The sequence below is a fragment of the Diorhabda sublineata genome, chromosome 2, assembly GCF_026230105.1.
Source record: "Diorhabda sublineata isolate icDioSubl1.1 chromosome 2, icDioSubl1.1, whole genome shotgun sequence".
Lineage (NCBI taxonomy): Eukaryota > Metazoa > Arthropoda > Insecta > Coleoptera > Chrysomelidae > Diorhabda > Diorhabda sublineata.
In genome coordinates, this window is record NC_079475.1 from 36,211,191 (window position 1) to 36,237,239 (window position 26,049).

Genomic DNA, 26,049 nt, shown 5'->3' on the forward strand with positions numbered 1-26,049 from the left:
GAGTGGTTTTTAATAATCGAGTTACGATTATTTTTGATTATTCGTCACAATTATATAATGACTTTTCGCTCAACAGAATACTTGAAACTGGTTCCAGTCGCATTTTTGCATTTTCAAAGTAATTCAGAGGGGTCAAATGTCTGATTTCTTAGATTATTTCTAAACTTAAAGCTATTGCGAAAATATTCATTGCGATTATAAGACGTTCTCAGACTGTTTGCGAAATTTCAAAAAATGCTTACCACATTTGGTATTTTCTATAGAAACAGTTGATATTATTTACATTTGATAATCTTATTCTCATTTTAATACAATTCCTTTTGTACAATTTCATAATAGAATATATAATCATTTTTTGTTCTCTGTTAAATTGTATTTTGTATCAAAAATTATATTTGTATCCGGTCCTGTATGTTTTATTAGACGTTTTAGATCTTGAGTCTAACAGTTTACTTGACCGATTTATCCTAATTTTTGTTGTTCTCCAAGAAAATGCGCGATTGTAACGCAATGAATGTATTATTAATAATGTTTAACTATATGGTATTGCAATAATATGACAGTTTTGTTTAAAACCGATGAAAAATAACCCGGCAAAAATGAAATTGGTATAAGGCTACCGTAAAAAGGAACTTCCTGCTCAGGATTTATAATAATTGTAAATTGATAGTTTTATAAATAGTATCGCAGCCGTTCATACGTTTTCATATGTTTTTTGATGCGTTGAACCGATTTTTCGAGGGTATCGAGCCCAAATTTGGTCGAGTACTTTGTTGTAAACTATTCAATTGTTTATAACTCTTAATCAAAGAGAGACGTTATATGAAGAAAGGTTTCAAATAAAAATGATTTACAAAAAAGATCCCTACAGTTTTTCTGCATAGAATCAATATTTAAAAAGTTATCGTCAATATAATGCAAAAATATTGCATAATTGACGTTTGTCCTCATCGGTTATCAGTTGGTTCCTACGTGACGTTTCAAGCAGCTCATTTTAAACGTTGAAGCTTGAGCTTCGAAATGAGATGTGGTAGTTTGAATGTACAAATATTCTTGAAAAAAAAAAGTATCGTGATTTGTTTAGAGTTAAGTGTTTAAATGGTATATAAATTTAAGTAAACGAGATACACCTTATAGTAGCTTGAATTGTTTGACCCTTAGTTGTGCAGGCTTTAAACTGCGCGATCAGAGGCTAAAGTGCGTTCCCTCGATCTGAAGCGCGCCCGCGATTAGTTTACAGTAACTTAATTGAAATTAGTTTTTTATGGTCTTTCACATTTCATTTTGAAGCTTCATACTTTAACGTTTAAAATGAGCTGTTCTAAATCTTTGTACGTCATGTAGGAACTAAGTAATGATCGAAGTGAAGAAAGCGTTAATTTTGTAAAAATTTTGCATTATATTAACGATAAATTTTCAAATATCGATTTTTGCTAAAAACTGTGGATACCTTTTTGTAGATCTTTTTAAAAAAATCTTTTTTATTTGAAACTTTTTTTCATATCTCTCTTTGTTTAAGAGTTATAAGCAATTAAATTGTTTATAACAAAATACTTGACCAGATTTGGACACGGCCCCCTGGAAAAATCGATTCTACGCATCTAAAAACACTCTAAAACTGAGGAGAGAATGAAACGGCTACGGGACCTCTCCTAGCTGCCGTACTAAAAATAGAACAAACAATTTAGTAGGTCTTTGTTACAGTATTGGTGTTTAAAGGTCATTACAACAGAGTTTAGAAAAAAAAGTAGACAAATTCATTTTAGAAGTCTGATTTGGACCACACCAACAAAACACAACCTAACCTAACCTAACCTAACCTAAACAAGACACATTTAAATGCCGAGTAGGACTCGCGGAAAAGCTGGAACTGTGAGCAAGCTATTTCGAAACATTTCAGTTTTTATTGGTTTATAATTTTACTCACAGAGCTAAGTTTATAATTTATAGAAATATACGAGCTAAGTTAAATGAAAATGAAAATAGTAAGTAATTTCATTGTTTCAAACTATTCACAATTTCTACATCAATTTTATTTCCAATATTAAATAAAGATATAAGATATGTATGACTGCATTGCACTATAAAATATCGTAAAGTGTTTACAGCTTTCCTTGCTTCGCTGATAGATGTAAGCGTTGGTGGAAATCTTCGTCTATATAATAGCTCTAAGCACCATGAATAACGGTATACGTTATTCCTTTTTTTATTAACGTTCCCGTTGTAGCTTCTTCATCATCGCATGTGACGAATTCTTCTAAATTAATTTCTATGTGAGACATGCACTTATTCCATTCTTCAGGCGCTTTAGATGTTAAATTAGTTATCATTTTTTCACAATGTTTTCGGTTATTGAACTTCAGTAGCCTTCAATAGAGGCACGTCAGAATGTGCAGTTATCTATGAAGTGAAGAATTTTTCTTGTTTTCCCTAATCATTTGTTAGTATGTTTCAATAAGCCATTTTTTTAAAAGTTCTCCAGTCATCCAGGCTTTATATAGTCCGGTCAATTTAGACCAAAAAATGAGAGTGAAGTTACATAAAGTCCCAACAAGCTGAATTTCAGTGAAATTGTTGTTCAAAACATAATTATAAACAATGTCTAGAAGTTCCCGTGTATGGAAAAAATTTTATTCAAGGTCAAAGGTCAAAAAAATGAGTTTTTCGCGATTTTCAGCAAAGTTGTTATCATCATAATATGCATGAGTACGCCACGTATATACATCTAGAGTTCGGTTCATTTCAATGTTGAAAGAAAAGTTTACGGCTGAAAATATATTGGTAAAACAAGCTAATAATGATGCTGATGTATTGATTATTGAAACACCAATAGAGCAATTCAATTTGACAAATACAACTATTGTTGTTGGTGAAGATGTTGACTTACTTTTATTACTCACTGCTCGAACGCCAACTGAAAAAACTATTTTTTCTTAAAACCAGGAAAAGCTCAGCATCAATCAGATATATATTCATAAAAAAGTTTATTTACTTTTGTAAAGTGTCAAAATCATGTACTATTTTTACTGGCAATAACTGGCTGTGATAGTTTTCAAAATGTTTGAAAAACAAGATTTAATTCAATGTGCTGAAGTTTTTAAAAAGAGTAATTTAACTCAACAAGAAGTTATTACCAACGGCATCCGCTTTCTTCTTTCTATGTACGGAGCTCCTAAAAAAACTACCTGTTTAGATAAGCATCGATATGCATGTTTCGTTAAAAATACTAAAAATAAAAAACAAGTTCAATTAGTTCAACCTCAGTTGCTGCTCACCAACATCTTTTTCGACTATATTACCAAGTTCAAGTGTGGCTTGGTTATCAGCTAGACCCTACAGACTGGGGTTGGAAGTTGGTCAACAATATATTAGAGCCAGTTCAAACTTTACTTCCACCTGCGCTGGAAAAACTTCTGAACATTATTTTTTGCAACTGCAAAAAGGGATTCAGTGCTAAATGTGGTTGCAAAAAAGTCGGACTGTTTTGTTCTTTGGCATGTACAAATTGTCAATGCCGGTCGTGCTCTAATATTGAATCACAAACAATGGAGGATTCATTTGATTCCGACGAAGTATCATGCGATACATCGCTATTGACGCAATTTACTTGCATCCAAAATGAAGAAGAAGAAGAAGCAGGAGAAGAAGAACAAGAAGATCAAGAAGAAGAACAAGAATTTGAAACTTACGAATCAGACTAATGAACATCAACACTTTTTTTTTTTAGTTTACATCGCTTTTATCTTTTCCAATCTTTGAAAATTTCCGTTATTTTGCAATAGTTTTACATTAAACAGGATCACAACTGACCCGTGGAGTAGGCCTACTGGGGAAACCACGTTAAAAAAAAATGCGCTAAGTACACTCCACGTGGAATCGTGTGCATATTATGACGATAACTACTTTTATAACTTTTATAACTTTTACGGTGGCTCGTAAGAAAAAAAGTATCAATACATTTTTTATAGATAATTTTATGATCTATAATTTTTGTTTGGGGTATTTTTATGATAAAACTTACCGTTTTGCTGAAAATCGTGAAAAATTTATTTTTTTGACCTTTGACCTTGAATAAAATTTTTTCCATATACGGGAATGATGGGGAACTTCTAGACATTGTTTATAAATATGTTTTGAACAATTTCACTAAAATTCAGCTTGTTGGGATTTTATGTAACTTCGAATGTCTAAATTGACCGAACTAATAATCCAGTTTCTGTGATCTGTAGTCCGCAAAGCAACGAGGTCTCTTCGATTTGCTAAACATTAATGGCTTAAAATTTTCTGTGCCTTTGGTATTTGTACAAAGCAGAATGTTAGGGGTCCCTCTATGACATTTTTCATTTTCAAATGTTAATGCTTTGTCAAAAAGATATTTGAAAACCAGTCCAGTTTCGTTAGAGTTAAAACATTGGTGTCGTATCCATTCAATTAACTATTCAATTGACCTTTTCAATATTTTCAAATTTCTTTGATTACACTTTCAGTTTGAAAGTAAACTTTTCTGAAAAACAGAATATATCGTTTCTTGAAATTTTTTTAATCAACCATTGTTAGCTTTAAAATTATAGATTTACAGTGACTTAACAAACTCTTCTACTTTTTCCTTCAGTATAGGTCCGCTAAACTTTGTAAAAAAGCATTGTTCTAAATTAGGAATTCAGCAATTTCTCTCCTGATGGATAATGTACTCTTATGTGTTCCAAAGTGGACCGCAACGATTTTCCTCTGGAAACCACTGCTTCGATAATTTTCAACTTATCAGCATATGTTAGTGCTTTTAGTTTTCCTTTTGAATTCATTTTCCCTCGAAGGCTGAAAGCTACTGATACATACAAAAAAATAAGTTACTGTCCTTAGATCTTAGTTGTACAATTGTCTACAGAAACCTTTTTTGTTTGTACATTCATCATTGACTCATTGATGATTGAAGTTACAAAGGTCGTAATCGTTAAAACTTTTAGTTGCTGGGGTGCGATGCCCAAATTATTCGTTATAGAGGGTTCGTATTTTAAAGTAAAAGAGGTTTTGGATTCCAAGGGAAAGGAAACACATCTTTTTATGAATTTATAAACTTTATTAAGTTGTCGAGACTTAAGTTATCAAAGTTGTAGTGTATTTACAAAAGCTTCAAAGCTTATGATTTGTTCTTATTTCCTATATCATTTTTAAAGGTAACTCGAATTTTTAAGGAATTTTGAATGAAGGTCCCGGACCCTCCAAGTATCGTAGGTATTCCAGAATGGCGCAGTGCTGCCCTCCTAAAGCCAATTCCTGTGCAATAGAAATTGGAATAAATTCATAACGCATTTCTTGTTGTACTTTATTGAATATATTTACAGAATAATACAATAATAAATAATTTTGTTGCTCATCTCTTAGTAAGTATCTTTTTCATGGCCTAATGATGAAGAACAGCTACAGGATGGTGGGCGACTGCAACAGAGTGGTGAGCTACAGCGACAGGAGCGTGAGCGACGGCTATTGGTGCATGTGCTACAGCGATAGGAGCGTGGGCGATAGCTACAGGAGCATGAGCAACAGCTACTTTATGTGCTACAATCGGAACGGGATTGATAGAAAGGGAGTTGCTGTTTTGATGCGAAGTAGCCGTGTGAGCAACCGCAATAACAGGTTTGTGATCTAGTATTATGCCAGCGTTGACGGTGCAAAGTAGCACGGCAAGTACCAACTGTAACAAATATAATATTTTTAAATAGTAAAACAAATTGTATACGTAATTGCTTTAGGATTTGGCTATTGGTTGTATTTTTTCAATTCTGCATATTTAGATAGGAAACAAATATGTAGAATCAGTTAAAATCGGTTAATAACTTCAGATTTAACATGTACGTTTTCAATATAAATGGACCACACTGTATGTAAACATAATTTCGTTTAATCAGCTTACAGCTCCAGAAAAATAATAACAGATGTTCAATATGATTAACAAACAAGAATCAAACCACGGGTAGGTGGTAGAAAAAGTTGATGAAAAGTGAGTTTTGTACCTTTGGAAAAAGCGAAAGTTAGAAAAAAACTTCGAAGTAAATTCTAGATCGTTAAGAGTTAAGATGGCTAGAGCTTAAGGATGATAATAGCAGCTTTAAAAAAGCATAACTCTCGCTGAAAAATTATATTTCAAAAACTGGTTTTCAAAATTGCGTTGTGGCAAGCTGATACACACAGCGAGCCACACTAAAACAAACCCTTCCTAAAAACCACCACAAACCTAGACATGCAGAGGAAAAAACTTTCCTATATCAGGGCCATTCCTCAAGTTAGCAAATTTCTACATAATTATATCTCTCTGGAAAACAATCTAACGAGCCTCTCACTTTGTGTCCAACATTAAAACAAAAACACATTTTAATAATTGCTTAATTCCTCGTATCTGGGGGATGATTTCAAACAAAATCTATTTGAGACACTTCAAAGTAACTTATATTGATAATTTAGGAATTAAGTGTATTACTGATTGACTGATTGTGATTGTTTTGGATCTATAGATATAGAAAATTGAATCATTTTATAGGCATGTTTAAATAAAATGGCAATTTATATAAATAACCCCTTCATGTTAGACAGGGTGATTCAAAAAAGGTGATCCCGTATTCTAGATAAAGGGCGCCGAAGAAAAAAATGATATAAATAAGCAAATTGTCAGTGTCGATATCATGAAGTTAATTCAAAACCTCAATTTTTTATCAATCTCTCAAAAATTATTGAGAAAAAATAATGTTAAAACAGAAGAGACCTAAAATCAAGAACATTTAGAAAAGAAAAGAAAAAATTATACACATTTTTCACGATTTTGTGTCAACTCATATCAACATAGTATTGAAATTTTATACGAATATATTTTGGAAGTTTATACATCCAATGAATTTGTTTTTATGTCCGACTCTCATAGAGGGCGCTAGTTACACGGTTCGTACCAAGTAGTATTGAACATAACTTTCTGAATATTAGATTTATTAAGCAAAATTTCAACTGAACTTAAACATCATTCAATTTTTCACCAAAAGGTACTCTTAATAATAAAACTGATAATAACTGATGTTGGTATAAAGTTTGATAAATTAATTAATTATTATTATTATTAATTAGTAAGTAAATTTTTTCTTCAACGCTCTTATCTTGAATACGGATGGCGTTACGAAAATTTTTTACTGAGCAAAAATATCAATATCAAAAATATTCTCTAATCATAAGAAAAACGTTTGCCAACTTTCCTCATAATATAACTACAAACACAAAGGTCTGTAGCGGTTTTGTGTCTACATTTGGACTGTTCAGTAACTTGCACTTTCAATTAGTCTAGTATCAAGATAGTTAAGTGGATTTATAAGGACTATTCAATGTTTTAAGTCTAATGTTACAGTAAACCCCAAAATTCAAACCAATAAACGTTTATTTCTGTTGATTGACTGATAATAAAATAATAAAAAAAACATACCAATTTGAACATATTAGCTGTGACTTCTCAGGTATTGTAAAAACAAAGGAAAACAACTGTCTATAATTGTCAACCAACAATATCTGTTGTTTTATATGGTTTCCCCACTGGTACTCAATCATATGCCCTCTACTTAACTAGGGTATGTCCTTTCTTTTTGTTTTTATTTTAATTTCCCAACCTTACCAAACAACATAATATGAGATATATCTGAAGTGTTAAATCAATTCTTCATCTAAATCAGCGGCGTCTCATTCAGATTCTTATCATTATTGTTTGGGTAAAAAACCATAACAATGTTATGAATGATCATGCCGTGATTACTTTTCAGTACTTATTTAGTAGATTGGAATTTATTTTCATTTATTGCATTTTTAAATACCAAATATTTTCTATAAGATTCATTTGTTTTTTTTTTCGCGATTTCATTGTTGTAATGAAAATATTATCAATCACTTTTTAGGTAACTAACAATAAGCATGAAATTTTCACATTTCGTAATTTTTTCATTTCCATACGAATTTTTCTACAGCAAACCAAGAATTTTTTGTTCTGCTAGTGCTTTTTGTACAAATACAGCTAAATTCCGTTTTTATCTTGTTTGTATTAACGTTTTATTCATGAAATAATTTCTTAGAAATCAGAAATAGTGCGATTTCATCTTATATCACCAATATGATATCACTCTAGCAGCAGCTGTAATCTCAAAAATCAACCAATAAAACATAGGGGTGTTTTGAACGTTGTCAAAATTAATTTATTTTTTAATATTGATTAATTCCCTGGATCAATACAAACCAACTGTCATAGTTATTCAATTTTCTTCTTCTTTTTTATAATTACATAGATAATTGTTATGTAGTAGAGGTGCCACACAAAATTTAATTAGAAATAAATATGTTATGAACTGTTCTCAATATATTTTCATATTATTAGATTGCTTAGTATATTGGATAATGGAGAATTTATTAAAAAAAAAAAAAATTGGTTATTTGTGAATAAATATTTAACGACGCGAAGTATAGTATTCACAAATGGATTACCAAATAAGTTGTAATCAAATAACTGTGAAGCTAACTGTATAAGTCCAATTATTTCAGGTTCAAAAAAAGAAGAAATCTTTTTCTCATAACAATTCTTGAAGTATGAGGATGGTTCTTGCGGAGAAAAAAATTTTAAAATTTGCCTGAAAATGTCTAATAATAACACTTTTCTATATTCTATAATATAATCAAGGGTTTGTGGAGAGGTTCAGGGAAGGCAAAACAATTGATTGACGTTAGTATCGTAAAAATTTTACAATACGAATTGTCTGTGGTAAAATTTCACTTGAAATGTAAACGTATCTTTGATGTGCATCTATTACATTAATAAATCTAAAAGCCACAAATTTCTATAAAATTAAAAAAGTATTCTGTTTCTGACAAATTCAGACAGAAAAACGCGAAATGCAACGAATCAAAATTTTAATTTCAAAATTAAATATGACATTCCTGGCAAAATGAGGAAATATACAATGTTGTGAACCATCTACAAGAATTTTTAAATTCTCTAGATTTGCCAGGATTTCCGCCTCATGGACATGGTCATGGTGGTTATGGTGTACACGGTGAGGCTACTAACTACGTTGGGGTCACACACTGGGCTAACCAAAGAAGCGAAGATTTCTTTTACGAAATTCCTTTTGAATTTTGGAATAAAATTGTTTGTGTCTTCATTTTCAAAAATTATACAAAATTGATACACACATGTCTACAATCGTTTTATTGATTATTTCACACTGTATGTTCTTATTTGTATGGTCCATCACAACAATTGCTATTATTTTTGGCGTGAATCTTAATACGATATTTGTTTTTGAAAAAGATTCAATGTACTATGAAGAGATATGCAAAGAAGGTGGTAGAAAGGATAATGCAATGGGCCTCAGGCTTCCGAGTGAACCAAGACTAGTAAAGATCGAGGTTATAACGTTGCAAAATATCAACAAACCTCGACCAACCAACGTCACACGATTAGCGATGAAAAATTACTGAATAACATAATAGAAGGAATCACATCGAAAGGAAAATATAAAGAAGAAGAATTTGATACCCGGCATTCCAATGATTACGGCGGGCGGGTTTAGATTCAGTATCCATTTGGAGCGTTTACTGACAGGTGATTTCTGAGGTATTTTAGGGTTTTCATAATTTTTGTTTTTAGACATAATGTAATTGTTATTAACTTTCTTTTTTTTATCTTATTAGCAGACCCATCGTCCTGAATAGCAGAAAAGTATTGAAAAAACTAATTGCCTTATAAAATGGTTGTTGTGAATAAATAATTGTTTATTGTTACTGTTTTATAACAATAGTGCCAGCTCGTCAAGACAAACGGATAATTACTAGTTGGACTTCTAATCGAACATTGCCGTCTAAGTCGCCATCTCCACACCGTGGGCATCACGGACGATCCGGATTGCCGTTGGTGCTTGGAGTAGAACGAAATCGCAGACCTCGTCATCTGTGATGGCGCTGCACCCATACTAGCGCGGTTTAAACACTTAGGCAAGCCTCGCAACTTGCCTAATGACATCAAACGGCTTATCTAAAGGCTTATGTGCTCAACGGCCACTTGGCCGCCCACAATTAACTACGAATTACCACTCGGATGTATCTATAAATGAAACCTTTAAATAAATAGACTAGAATGTCACTGGTAAAACTATATTTTTCATTAAGGCATTTTGAATTGCAAATTTATTTTATGCATATAATTAAATTCACTCCTAATTGTAACGTATAAACAAGTTTCAGTTGTTTAATTACCTTTCTTTTGAGAAGAAACTGTTATTACACTACAATAAATCACAAACCGAACACATGAAAATATTTTGCATAGTTCGATAGGTACATAAAATCATTTCCTCAAGACCAGCAGTATGGGAAAATTATTTTAACAAGCCTCAATGATTTTTAAGTACTGGTACTTTCTAGTCAACTAGCTTCAGTTTGAGGAAGTTGGAATAAGACACCTAGAAGTTTCGGCATACTTGGTTTCTATTCCATATTTCCTTTTATTTATTTTGGAGATAAAAAAATGATGAAGCCAAATCTCTTTACGTGTAACGATATGATCGATGAATTGACCGTCAGAAAGATAACGCCAAAGAAATATGATACTGCACATCATTTGTTTGTTTGGAACTCGTTAAAATATCGCAATCTATCAGAAATAATTTAGTACATGACAAGATAGATCAGAACTACCTCTGATGAGATTGCTCCGGAGGGTTTTCAGATTAAATAATTCATTCACTGTAAGGATCAGTCAATCAACATTTATCCAAATACAAACCTAAACAAATAAAGAGAGCGGTAACCCCAATGATATCCTTAGATGATGGAATGAAAATTCCAAATTTGAGATGATTCGGCATTCTTTAATAATAAACTAAATATAAGTTTCATCTGCCTTTTCGAAACTCTTAAATCACTACACATATTCAATAAAATCTTGAACTATAGTATAGAAGCTACAGTCAACTATATTTTATATCCCCAATGAAAATTATTAATGTTACGAGGGTAGTCCCAGAAGTACCTGGCCTGACCTATAGATGGCCGCGGTATTAGAAAGTACATAATCTATACAGCAAATGTTCGAAGTTTGATGGCGTCACGTTGTTTAGCATTTGATTGGCGGCCAACAGTAGTGAACGTTTTCAGTGAATTTGTAAACATGGAAAAAATACAACAGAAATTTTAGTGCCGTTTCATATCCATGGATCAATTCACACCCGAAACAAAATAACAAATAAAACAATGGACTGAAAAGGGAAGTGATGTCGTCGGTTGTTTTGGGATGCGGGTGGAATAACTTCCATTGACTATCTTGAAATACGAAAACTATCAACGGCGAGTATTATGCTAATTTATTGTAAAGTTTAAGCGAAGAAATCAAGCAAAAATGGCTGCATTTGGATAAGAAGAAAGTGTTGTTTCATCAAGACAATGTTTACAGATCCGTTCTTGCAATGACCAAAATTATTAAAATAAAAGTTTGTATTGCTACCTCATACACTCTATTCGCTAAATCTAGAGTTGAAAAAATGTCTCGATGGTCAAAAATTTTCCAACAATGAAGATGTGACGTCGGCATTTAATGTCTTACTTTGTAGAGCTTCACGATTCTTATTAAAACTATCGAACTTATTGAACATAGCTAGGAAAAGGGTCCATACCCAGCTAAAAGGATATTACGATAAAAAAAATTTTTTTTCAAAATGTTTGTTTGTTTTTGTTGGACCAGGTACTTCTGAGACAATCCTCATATTTATTCTAAAGCATCTGTATTCCCTTTATATTTATTCTACTAGAATCTCAACATAATTTTTTCTTTCCCTAATCGGCACTTCAAATTATCTATCCCACGAATTCAAAGCAACGGCGACGATGCAAAAAATCCACATATCCATAAATAAATTAGCAGAATGGTCATATACATTGCAATAATCCATGAACTTTCTTGTGGAACGGAATCTTCTATATTTTCATCTTTTCATAGAATCGATATTAAACTCTAATCAAAATTGCTACCACCTCCGACACCACGATTTGATCACCGGCGAAATACCAGATATGACGTGACTAGTCGTCCATACGAACCATCAAGCAATGAAATACTTTCTGACGATTTGAATATTTCAATAGAGATAAATTTTGTGGAAAAAGGGCTACATTGTGTGGTATATAGAACGCTAGAGTAGTATAAGAATTCAAAAAATGTTGATGTATTGATATCTAGTTAGCCTAGACCACAAAATATTGCGTTACCATAGCAACGAACAATAAATTATTAGAAGTGTCAGTGTAAAGTTTGACGTCAAAAAAGTGAACCAGAGTTATGCAATAAATTAAAAGAAAAAAGATGTCCACCAAAATTCTGAAAATCGAAAAATTGGAGTATAGCGTCATCATCAAGTACATGTATTTAAAAGGATTAAGAGGTAAGCATATTTACGAATATATGCTTAATACCCTTGGTGATCAATGTCCTTGGTATGCGACAGTGAACGATTGGACTGCAAGCTTCAAAAGAGGTAAATTTTCCATTGAAGATAATGACCGATCGGGAAGGCCAGTTTCTGAGTCAGTCCCCGAAAATATCGATGCAGTTTATGACATGATTTTATCAGACCGTCGAATTGGGCTAAAACGAATATCTGAAGCACTGAATATTTCATACGAACGCGTTCATCATATAGTTCACGTCAATTTGACGTGATGGGAAAAATTGCTGCAAAACGGATCCTCAAATGTTTGAATGTTGACCAAAAGCGTGCAAAGGTAGAAGCAACAATCGATGGAATGGCGACACTCTGGTTCTCCAAGACCTAAGAAGTTTCGAGTCCAAAAATCTGCTGGAAAAGTTCTTGCTTCAGTTTTCAGGGTAGAACAATAACTGGAGATTACTATTCGACATTCCTGACCACTCCACGGGAAAGAATTAAAGAGAAAAAACGCGGAAAGTTATCCAAAGGTGTTTTGTTTTTGCAGGACAACGCCCCTGCACACAAATCTCATGTTGCCATGCAAAAAATTCGTGATTTAGGGCTTGAATTACTGGCCAAATACTGCTTCAAAGATAGCACGTTCTCGCAGTGCTGCCAAAACGGACAAATAGTAAGTTTGGTTGACAGTCTGACCCTCTGGAACCCATTCGGACATCACGATATCGTTGATGTCGAAAAAACGATCAGTATTGCCTTGAATTTTGATTTGCTCTCTTGGCCATCACTGAAGCACTCACGCCACTCAGTCAGAGTTTTTTCAATTTAATAAGAAATTTGAGATTGATACGTTTTTCGTCACACATGGTTTTCGGCACGAGAAAAAAACACGTTCGTTCCAAACCGCTTCTACACAAATACTATAACAGTGATGGAAACGTGTTTTGGGACGTACATGAACAAGATATTTAGATACCTAACGCACTACTCGTTTTTTACCCCATACGTCTAGGGCGCCCTCTAGGCGCACAGACTCGTTATTTAATAGCCAGACCTCGTACATACCACTCTCTCGGTTAAGAGAAATTTTCATTTTTTCAAATATTATCACATTTTGATTAAACTAAATTTGGAAACGTTCTCAATACTCAATTGACCGATTTCAGTGGTTTTATTAACAACGTCGAAAAATTGATAAAATATACTCGAATGTACTGAAGCGTTTCAGTTACATAACAACTTGTATTGGAAGCCGTTGTTCCAATATTTCACTATTAATTATGCACATAAAGCGTGGGTTTCGAAATATATTTTTATCAACAACAGACATCTAATCACAGGAATTAATAGTGTTCCATTAGAATGTGAATGGTATAATATAATGCTAGAATAGACAATTAAATAAAAGTAGTAAAAGGGTGAACAATACACTAGGTGTTCGCCTCGGCATGTATATTACGAACGCCAGGACATTTTAAGTTCTGTTTTTTGATGGTGAAGCCGTTACAAAAATCTCTGTTACGAATTTAATCATTTTTCTTTTAAGACAGATCACAACTGAACGTTTCATCGCGGACACTTGAGTTAACAAATCTCTGGTCTAGTTCAATATCAGATTTTGTTCACTTTTCTCATAGATTTCGTTATAGTTCTACAATAGTTGCATAACCATTAGCTTCGCTTCAATTTTTATGACACAACTTTGTCATTTTTGTTTTGTAATTTCTAACCGGTTGCATTTGAGAACAGCCATCCGCTATGTTTCAGAAACGGATTATTTTAGAGCTTCAGGGAAAAAAATACGAGGTCTGGCTATTAAATAACAAGACTACGCGCCTAGAGGGCGCTCTAGACGGGTGGGATAAAAAACGGGTAGTGCGTTGGGTATCTAAATATCTTGTCTATGCACATCCCAAAACACGTTTCCGTCAATATTATAGTATTTATGCAGTAGCGGTTTGAAACGAACGTGTTTTTTTCTCGTGCGGGAAAACAAATGTGTGACGAAAAACGTATCAATCTCAAATTTCTCATTAACTTCAAAAAAAAACTCTTACTAAGTGCTATAAATTATTGCAAGAGGCCTATGAGGACAATTTTCTATCTCGTGCGTGTGTTTTTGACTGGTGTAAGCGCTTTAGTGAAGGCCGAGAGAGCACTTAAGATGACCAGCGCCCAGGTTGCCCTGTGACCGTTCTAACTCCAGAACCAGTGATCAACCAAAATCAACCAAATTGTGCGTGTCGATCGTTAAATGAGCATCTGGGTGATTGCCGAGGTTGTAAACGCCGATAAAGAAACGGTCAGAAAAATTTTACACGAGGAATTACACATAACAAAAGTCTGGGCGGAGTTGGTGCCAAAAAATCTGACTCGTAACCAAAAACTCTTGCGTCAAAGGGTCTGCTTATATTTCCTTGAAAGGTTAGAAAGGTTAGAAAAAGATGTGCTTTGAAAGGGACCCGATTTGAGTCGATGGAAGCGGTAAAACAAAAAACGGCAGAGCTCCTAAACACCTTCACCAAAGAAGACTTTCAGTACAACTTAGATCAATGGAAGAAACTTATGGAAAAGTGTGCGTAGTATATTGAAGGGAAGTAGTGAAATGTAGAATAATTTTTATAATAAAACCCTTTTTCGTAACCTGTCTCGCTATTTAATAGCCAGACATCGTATTATAAAAAAAATGGCCTCTAGAAACGCGTGGACATTATTTTGGGTGAGTGGGTGGTCAAAAATCTTCTAGAACAACTTTCCTACAGTAATTGCTACAGTAATTTTTGTAACTGTTTTACGGCTTATGCTGAAAATTTTGTCGAAGTCACTGATTGAAGCAAAAATCGGAATTTTTTTTATTGAAATAAAGATTATGTACTTTTCATATCAACAAATCTCATCAAAATCACCTCAACACAACGTTTTATTTTTATCTACAATTATATAAATAATGGATGATGGTAAACTTTCACAAGAAGTTCTTCTGAATTACCGATTTTTTGTTTACTAAATAAAATAGACAAACGCATTAACGCGTATTCTGACCCGATTTAAAACCTGCTGCGATATACAGTACTACAAATAATGATATTAATTAATCACTTTGATTCTTAATCAATCTGTTGACGTCCTTGCTACAATTTCTATTATTATGTAGGCACTAGAAAGGACGGGGGAAGTCCAGATTTATTGAGTTCGACTAAGCTACTTCTACTCGAATTCTATCGGCATTTTTTGCTATTATTTAGTTTCGAATTCTCATAAAAATTTATAAAGATAAGATTTAAAATCTTTCACAACCCTGCAACAATCTATTGATTGACGCAAGAATTTTAAACACAATAGTTTGTTTGACCGTTTCAATTTAATAATATGAATCTAAAACACCCTTTAACAATCTAGAAAGTTAAATTACCTTACAGTTTTCCTAACCTAACCTCTATGATTGAAAATATTAGATAGACGAACCATAAAATGTTTAAATCTAATTTAACCCTCGTTTAAGCGCGTGGTCTACGATCGTAGACCGGGTATGTTTTAAGTAACATAATTTCTAATAGATGGCGCGCTCACATACAACCTTCTTAGTATCTGTAACTACACACTATTCTACACTCATCAGAGACGTTTCGCTTGTTATCGAGTGCAGACATCTAGAATGTTAAACGAATTAGAATTGGAGGTGAATGAGAATGGAATTGAGGAGGATTCACTGGAAATTGAAGATGTATTGAACTAAAGTGGCCACAATTCAAACACAGAAGAAGAAACGTCGTATACAGAAATATTAGAGATAAATTGAAGGGATCTGGAATCTAATATATACATACAGCAAATTCAGCATCTTTTTGAGATAATTATACACGCTAGATTTACAGATGAAAGAGAAATAAGTACCTTTATAGGAATATTGTTATTGATAGGAATTCTAAGAATCTGTTGAAAATTGATCAAGTTGACAGCTGACACGACCTATCCCAATCTTGACCATAACCTTACCTCACACTATTTTGTTTTATATAGAGTCAAAGTTGGTAACCGTGTTCATCATAATTTTTAATTTAGTTAAGTTGGCAAGCGATAAGCACTTTTTGATATGTTGACGCGACAACGAAAAAGCGAAATGGAATGACGACAGGCAAAAGTGCTCCAATTTGTAATTTCAAGAATTGTTGAACAATCTGATGATTGTTCAGCAAGAGTTTTGTTAAAACAAGTATTGTCAAACGATTGAAAAGGTATGTTCATTTCGTATCAAATTAAGCTTTATTTTTGTATTCAAATCTTGTCACCACATGCCAAAACTTTGTTCATTAATTTTCTTTCACAGAATTGTAAGAATTGTAAACAAACAAATAAGTTACTTTTATATAAAGTCCTGAATATTTTTAATATTAAAATTGTAAAAGTTAGATACTGATTTTTGTGTACATTGACAGGTACTTTTTAAAAACTCTGTTCAATAAACTGAATATTTTGTCAACTTTGGACTTCATCATTTCTCAACAAAGAACCCAAACCCACTGAAACTAACAACAGAATCTCAAGAAAAAAATGGCTCTCAGCTTTGGGATAATTCAAAAGGTAGTGGCATTGAGGCTTGTTACCTTCCAATAAGTAAAAAAAGCCGTGAGCAGCAGAGCTCCATCACGAAAGTCGAATTTTTCGACGAATGAAGAATTTAACTAATACACAAACAAATCTTTCAATAAAATGAATTTCTTATCTTATTTCTTTATATGGAAAATTTGCTATTACTCAATAACTTTTCATTTCACAAGTTAACTTTCTCTCTCGAATGAAAATTCATAATTTCAATAGACCCGGTGGTCTCGAACCCTCTTGTTCAATTCCAATTGAAACAAAGAAAAAATTGTCATAATGACAAGAAATTTCGAAAATGGGAAGTAAAAAAAATCACCCTAGCAACGATCATACTCGTATTATTCATTAAATAGGAGGCGGTCCAGTTCAACAATTACAACGATCAAAATGATTTCGGGCGTTTTGTGCTAGAAGAACTGAAGAAGAAAACTTTGAACTTGAGAAAGACAATTCTTCAACATCACCCCTACTTGCATACGAAGTTCGAACCCTCTAGTTAAACTTTTTCTGGCCAAAAAATAAGAGACCTTAGACAGGAAATCATCTCGCAACTAATTGAACCTACATGTGAAATTTCATTTTTCAGTCGCTTTTCGTTTGACCTGCAGAGGTGAGCAAAGGTCAAAAACCACTTTTTTTGCACTGCGACCCCTCGAAATATTCATTTGTTTTTAATCAAACTCTAATAAGATCAATCCGCCGCCAAAAAAGCCATGTATGCTAATTTTGAACCAAATTGGACCCATAGCAATTGCTCGAGAGACGAAAATAAAAATTGTGGCTTAAACAGATATATAGATATATATATATATAAACTACAGACATTCGAAAAACCATCATAATCGTGTTCAGGGGGTCTCAAAACATGGGAAAAATGATGTGCCCCCGATTTTCCTTGAAAAATTCGACTAAAAAGTGGTTTCGATTCGTACTAAGCTACCTAAGATTTGATAATATACGTTAGCCGATCGTGTTGCTAGGAAAGAAACTGATAAACTCGCACAAATGGAGCAAATACTTAAACTGTTTCTAGCAAATTTTCAAAATTTTACTGCAAGCGAATATCTTAACATCTTTTAGCATCTAAAGGTCGTTGTTTCACTCGAGCAGTAGATCACCAGTAAACCTGCTAAGTATGGCCTAAAGATAGTCGCGCTGGTTGATGCAACGACCGCGTTTACATTCAATTTGGAACCATACGTAGGTACACAATCTGAAGGACTATACAACACTGCGAAAGATAATTATTGCCCTTTGTCTTTTTCAGCCCGTCCAAAGCACCAACCGAAACTTTATCACCAATAACTGGTTTACAAGTATCCCACTCATAAAAACTTCACAAAAGAAAAAGACATTGACACTGGTTGGTACCTTGAGGAAAAACAAGCTGGAGATACCTTCCGAATTTTTACCAAAGACAACAAGAGACGAAAAACGAACTACTCTTAGATTTCAGCACGAAATAACTTTAGTCTCATATTGTAACTTGTGTTAATTATATCAAGTAGATAGATTCCACGACAATACCCCATAGATGGTTTTCCAAAATGTTTTTATTAATGATTAATTATTAAAAAATGTGATAAGTTGATTTTCCCAAGTTTGTCCCAAATCATATTTAGATTAATGTCATAACGTGCCATAAATTAATAAAAGTAATAAGCATAGTGATTATGGTGTATTTTTGTTATGCCCTTTAATTACTCCACCCTTTCCCTAGGTATCTCAAAATACAAAAAAATTCAAGTTAACCAACGCAAGTTTTTCGGCAATGAAGTAAAAAAAACTTTGTTCTATCTATTAGATCGAATATAAAAGCGCATCTTAATAAATAAATAAAATTCTTAGTATGCAGAATGGACCGCAAGCGACTGCTCCAATTACTCAATTAAATGAAGACCAAGTTGAATACTTTACTTTATCTACGACTATACCAATGAATATTAAGATATAAGCAAAGAGAAAAACTTCACAAATTTCGATAGTAATCTATAAAAATGGTACAAAAATTGTTTGAACATCGTTTTAGTTTTAGTATTAAAGTGAAAAAAATTTTATGAACTGGTCAGTAGGTACTGTGAGAATATTTGATCGATGAATGAAGAAAAAACAATGAGAGTATGAATGAGAAATGGGTGTATCACCCAGGGTCATCCGGCGCACTTCGTGAAAGTGGAACAAGTGCATTGAAAATTTATGACCAAGTTACAGAGTCTACCGTCACATACAAGTACTGCAACCATTAAACTAGTAATTCAAGTAACAGGTACGTGAGTTATTTTGCAAAATATTTATTTCAGCTACAAAATATGTAGATCAATGTTGTACGAGTACTAGGCATTTTCCTCATTGTCGTAATAGTTTGTTTATGTAAATTTACCGCAAATATTTTTTTTATTTGAACAGAGATAAAAACGCAAAAAATACAGATTGATTGTTTAAAAGTTGAAGTTGAATCAAATAGACGTTTTTGAAAAACTTAAATTCTATAAAGGCGAATTTGGACTTCGCAGATATGCTTTAGTGATTTGAAATATTTAGAATCTACTACCATTTCCGTTTGTATTAGAACTGAAGACATGATGTTTGCATTGAACGTTTCATTACAAACATTCCCCTACTAAAGAAAGAACGTGCTTCTGGAATTTCAAAACCACCCGATAGGAGCAATACATTAACATAGTTTTAAAAAAAATAAAAGATAATTCTTGGAATAAGGATTAAATTACTGATGAGAAAATTAATGTCACTATTTCAAAAGTACGGTGTGTTCTATGACGTTTTTAATCTATCATAATCTATATGTCGTTCTGGCGTTTTTTTTTGATTCTTTACAGCAAGTTGTACAACGTTTTCTGTTGTATCAGAACTGGTACCATGTTGATTTTCGCTACTTGGAAGTGGAACTAGTTTGTTTTGTCAACATGGTTTTATTCTATATTTGTAAATTTACCGCAAATATTTTTTTTATTTGAACAGAGATAAGAATGCAAAAAATACCAGATTGATTGTTTAAAAGTTGAAGTTGAATCAAATAGACGTTTTTGAAAAACTTAAATTCTATAAAGGCGAATTTGGACTTCGCAGATATGCTTTAGTGATTTGAAATATTTAGAATCTACTACCATTTCCGTTTGTATTAGAACTGAAGACATGATGTTTGCATTGAACGTTTCATTACAAACATTCCCCTACTAAAGAAAGAACGTGCTTCTGGAATTTCAAAACCACCCGATAGGAGCAATACATTAACATAGTTTTAAAAAAAATAAAAGATAATTCTTGGAATAAGGATTAAATTACTGATGAGAAAATTAATGTCACTGTTTCAAAAGTACGGTGTGTTCTATGACGTTTTTAATCTATCATAATCTATATGTCGTTCTGGCGTTTTTTTTTGATTCTTTACAGCAAGTTGTACAACGTTTTCTGTTGTATCAGAACTGGTACCATGTTGATTTTCGCTACTTGGAAGTGGAACTAGTTTGTTTTGTCAACATGGTTTTATTCTATATTTTAAGCTGTTTACTTAACTAAGCTCAGAGAGACAAAATCACCATGTTGATGATCAAGCAAATTGTATGTAGCACACAATTCATCAACGATGTCTGCTTGTGTTGTTATAAAATTAAATAATTTCGGGTTTCTCTTCTCGGTCATCTGACATTTAATTGCTAGACGTGTGCAAACTTAACAGTAACACAACTGTTCTTTTTTATGGCACTTAAGATACAAGTATTTTATTTTTGTTGAAACCAAATACACTGTCATACTCTTCAATTCTATCAACAGATAGGATTGGATACAGTGAAGAATATTTAAGTTGGTTGACTAAACTAGAAGTTAACTTCATCAAACTGAAGATCTGAAAATACTGAACACATTACACCAACCCTCATGATTATACTGTCTGACGCGCGTTTCGATAACCAAGTTATCGTCTTCAGAGATTGAAGGTGAACTGTTTCCCTAAGTTGGTTATCGAAACGCTCGTCAGACAGTGTAATTGTGAGTGTTGGTGTAGTGGTAGTGTAAACAGTGTGTTCAGTATGAATATCACCAACGGTTACAAAAATTTCAGCTTAGATCTAAAAATGTTTATTCTGTTAGCCAGAATTCTAAGAAAATGGCAGATTGCAATTTTTAACGAATGGTGAAATGTTATTGAAGATTCATTTCTTACAGAAACTTTTGAATTTTTTCTTTGAAATCTTTGGAAATATGAGTGTTGGACGGGAAAGCGTTTTCATTTAAATATAAATATTTTTAAAGAATGCTATCAGTGATTTGGAGTAAAATATAATAGGAGATTAATGTTCGTTTAAAATAAGAAAAAAATATCTAAGAAACTATAAAAAGAAGGCGTTATAAGTATTTCTAAATATTTTTATTATTCTTTCTGGCTAACTATCACTTCAATAACTTTCAGTTGGTGTATAAAAACTGTGTAAACAAGTGTTATTAGAATAATTATCATGTTCAAAAACGCAGTTGTTAATAATTTAAACGATTCATTTACTAACTGATAGATATATTTACATTTACATTATTTTATTTTAAAACTATTTATAAGATCCTTTCACAATAATAAACTTTCATTATTGACCAGAGAAGATAAGATATTAAATGAAGTATTGGCAGTCATAAGTGTTGTAATTTAGAGACATCATGAAATCTGGTAAGTATTTTTTGGATATTATCAGCTACCATATTTATTTTTTTCTTTTATTCATAGTAAATGTATGAAATAGAATTTAAAACAAGGTCCACATCTAAAAAATGCCACAGGGCGTATAACAGTTTCTTCCGTTATCATTTCCGTTGGTTTAATTTTAAAGATATGATACAGAGGTTGAGAAAATTACAGGTTATTAAAGTCAACTGTCTATTATATATGTACTAGTTTGTAATTTTGAATATTTTTTTATAATAATCCATATTTTTCAAAATGCCTCTTATATTACTATAAAATTTTAATACCTCATGGTGCATTTACGGTTCTTTAACATAACTTTTTATAAAATAGTTATCTATGCAACAAGTGAGTAAAGCTTTGACCAATTCTTTACTTCACTCACGAGTTTCATATAAATTTTTTTCTACGTCCGTAGACGTAAGAAATTCGACAAAACTTTTATCAATTTTTATTTTGTAATAGTAATATTAAAAGTACAACTATGAGCATTATTAATTTGAAGTGAAGACGAAGTTACATTACTATTGGTACTTGAATTGACTACATTTAACGAGTTCAAAGAAATAACATCGTCTATAGTTGTATTAGTACTTATTGGATTGTTGGTAGGATCGTGAACATTTACAATGTTGCTTCAAGTCGAACTAGTTGTTAAAAATTTTCACTACGAGGATCCATTTTTTTTATTGAGTCCTAACCCTCCGCAACTGTGTTGGATTTCCACCCACCGTGCTTGTTTAGTTGGATTATATCACCACCGGAATCCACTTATAGAGACGCCAAGGAGCGTCGAAATGTATGCCCAGTGTAGTTTTTAGGATTAGGTAAATTCAAATATGTTACGATAAGCGAGGGAGTTTTTTAAAAGGTATCTACAACTTGGGTTTTGCATTTTCCATTTCCATACTGCAAAACGAAATGATCTGTTTTGATATTTGTGGGTCGTTGGTTTTTATATTTTTTATGAATGTTTACCAAGTTTAATCTATTGTTACATGTTTCACCAATAACAGTAAATCGACGTTAAACATTAGTTTTTGTATCAGGTACTGTGATAATTTTGCGCTGTTATTAATATCGTTACAATTTATATAATTCCTCCCTCCGCAGGGCTCCTGCAATTCCGAATATTGAGGCAACCTGAAAGATGTTACAAATAATATCTAAGGTTACATCGAAATGTTTTGCTGTCTTACCTTATGCATGAGATAATGATCGTCTGGAGCTTGCAACAGAAACTTATTAATTTCGTCACTGGCAAATGTTTTAAATTTTTTGGATCTATAGCCAACTGATTTATTTTTCAAATATGCAATGAGTTTCGAGTATTTACTGATGTCTACGTAGTTATTTAGGTTGCCCTTTCAGTTTTGAATAAGTCGACCAAAGTGTTGAAGACTTCCACATTTTGGATTTAGTTTTAAAGTAAGCTAGTAACATTCTTTTTGTATACCTGTTTATTCCTTTCTTAGTACGCCACTCAAGGAAAGAATTATTTTGCTTTAAATACTGTTCCCTGGATTTCTTGGGGAGAAGATTCATAGTCGCTGCAGTTGCCGATTCAACATCTTCTGGTGTGCAGTTTAAACTTTCTTCATTATTACTCTCCATAGCTAATAATAATTCTACACTCTTTTTAATTAGAAACAAAACGGATTTTCTAGAATATCAAGAAATAAAAGTGTGACAGTTTATCGGAGAAACGAATTGACCTGAGAAAGAAAGCGTTCACAGCCCACTATTTTGATAAAAAAATCCTTCAAATTTTTATTTAATTGTTCTCTAAATGTGATTTTTGTATTCATTAGGAGGACCTGGATATGCTAGTCCATTAGATGCTATGAAATATGGACCAAGAGAAAAATTATTGTACGTAGTTTGTATTAACCCTCACGGAGGTGAGGACCTTTTAGCTACTGTTGATGTGGATCCAAATTCATCGGAATATTGTCAGGTCAGTATTAATATACGAAGGCAGTTCAAATATAGTTCAGAGAAACGCTGTAGATGGCGCACCTGTATGATTTGAAGGTGGCGGTATGATTATGTGTCAACTGGATTCCTTACGAACGTATGCATGCTTTTAATTATTATTGAAATGTTTTCATAATTTCAGATCATTCATCGATTAAGAACTGGTAATAAAAACGACGAACTCCATCATTCTGGTTGGAATGTTTGTTCTAGCATACATTGTTCTGAGGGATGTTCCAATGGTAATGCACGTGATAAACTAGTATTACCGGCTTTAGGATCTGATAGAATCTACGTGGTAGATGTGGGAAAAAATCCAAGGGCTCCCGAGTTTCATAAGGTATATTAGATTTACAACTGATAGGCAAAAACATACATGTGTAACGTTAGTTATTTACACACTATACAATACACTTAACGTATAATAATTTATAAAAAATATCAATTAGATAACTTTTGCAATAACTTTCACTAATTCGTTCTTTTCACTAGGACTATTCATTTAAAACTAACTAACTGCGATTACACAACTCCTTATATATCCTGAATAGAATTCTACAAACTTCTAGACCAAAAAACACAAATAATAAATATATAGATTTCCCTAGAAATTATTTAAAAGAAATACTGTGAATAAACCACCTGCTTTAATAAACATTTCAAAAAGCAAATGTCAAAGGCGCGTCCGCCATTTATAAAAAGTCGATGAAAGGCGCCTCGCGATTTCGCCGAAAATTAAAATGCCATTGTAGCTGAACAGTGCCGGCCTAAGGACCAATTTCGCGTAACACATGTATAGACTTATTAAATATTAAAAAAAAAAATAACAAAAACAGTTACACAGGAACACAGTCTGTACTTTAATTAATAAAAAAGAATAGATCGAAGGCTGGTACCCATCGATTAATGCTTCCGGTGATTATTGTGTTTGTAGCCATTACGGTTATTTTATAGTGTCTGAATCATTTTGATATTTTCGTTAAGGCCGCTTGACATGGTGCAAGACAACGTGCAAGAGATTACAAGCAATTTCATGCAGGAACAAAATATTGCACGTCGCCTTACATTTCATTAGTAAAAGTATACAATTTCCTAACCTCAATTTAATCTGCGCATGCTTTTTATCAAGAAATATTGAGCCTTGCATTGCACTTTGCCTTCAAACATGTCAAGAGGTCTTTAAGTGTAAATTGTCAATCAATATTTTCTTGCTGCGGCTTAAAATGTTTTTCTATACATTGAGATATGGTTGGCAGATTTTTGTTGTCAACTATAATCGAAGATGCTTCATATTTGCAAAAAAACTTGTCAAGTTGAAGATAAAAGTTTGTGTTACATAGAAATGATTTTTCTTACATTTTACATAAACATAATGAAAAAGTTATTACAATATAAATTTATAATATAAATACAAGCTGGCAAATATTAATGAACGTCTTTTAGGTAGTGGAAGGAACCGAGATGAGAAAGTTTAATTGCAGGACTCCCCATACAGCACATTGCCTTGCTAATGGCGAAATAATGATATCAATAATGGGGGATAATGAAGGAAACGCGAAATCTGATTTTATCCTGTTAGACAGCAAAACGTTCGAAGTTAAAGGTGAATTTTAAAATATATATATATATATATATATAAAACTATTTATTAGGGAATAATTCGCTTTAATTGTGTGATTTGATGTACGGCAAGCTGCTTAGTTTTGTTGGAAACAGGTTCTTGAGTTGAAACTTTAAGACTTCTGTAACTCTGGATCCAAAAAAACAAAAAATCTCTACAAACTATTTGTTTTAATTTAAATAGTGGTTACTACACAACCTCTAGAATATACACATCGTTTCAAATTGCGTTAAAAACATTTAACTGGCATCCGTTGAGGCAAATTAGGAACATTACTAGACTTCGGAATATTCAACTCTGTAAAAGCTACCATACATGGTCAAAATACAATATTTTCTTTATTTGAGAAGTTGGTGTCGTCGATCTTCTTGAAAATAAGGACTATGTCTTTAGCAACCTCTGCGGTCTTTACACCGAGCTTTGGACTGTACAGGAGTCGTTCAAACTTTCGTCTCGGATTCTTCTCTGCTAAGTATCAACAGTTCTGGTTATTATTAAAACTATTCACATGAAAGTAGACTTCGTCATTTAACAGGATATTTTCAAACTTGTTGAATACCGCAGAATTTCTTTGGCAAAATTATTTGATTTGCGTAGTACGTATCCTTGAATTTTGGTAGCTTTTAAATGCATATCTTCTTTTAAATTCGAATACAAAGACAATAATTGGCTTCGCTTTCAAATGAATGAAGTCGTATTTTGAC

The 26,049-nt window shown here is 32.6% G+C and overlaps 2 protein-coding genes across 4 annotated transcripts in view; one reads left to right on the forward strand and one right to left on the reverse strand.

Annotated features, from left to right (window-relative positions):
* Positions 1–5,401: 5,401 nt before the first annotated feature.
* Positions 5,402–7,471, reverse strand: LOC130440657 (larval/pupal cuticle protein H1C-like). Its single transcript, XM_056773919.1, has 2 exons — positions 7,460–7,471; positions 5,402–5,692 (listed from the first exon to the last, which is right to left on the reverse strand). The coding sequence occupies exons 1-2, from the start codon at positions 7,469–7,471 to the stop codon at positions 5,402–5,404; spliced, it is 303 nt and encodes a 100-aa protein (XP_056629897.1).
* A 13,582-nt stretch (positions 7,472–21,053) lies between these two features.
* Positions 21,054–26,049, forward strand: part of LOC130453353 (methanethiol oxidase-like) — a 355,984-nt gene continuing 350,988 nt past the window's right edge. For 2 of the 3 annotated variants that reach the window (XM_056793050.1, XM_056793051.1), the window contains exons 1-4: positions 21,490–21,732; positions 23,559–23,704; positions 23,867–24,064; positions 25,168–25,327. In XM_056793050.1, coding sequence (XP_056649028.1) covers positions 21,723–21,732; positions 23,559–23,704; positions 23,867–24,064; positions 25,168–25,327 — 514 coding nt within the window. In that variant the 5' untranslated portion in view covers positions 21,490–21,722. Of the gene's footprint in view, positions 21,733–23,558; positions 23,705–23,866; positions 24,065–25,167; positions 25,328–26,049 lie in introns of all 3 variants that reach the window. The other variant, XM_056793049.1, reaches the window with a different exon arrangement.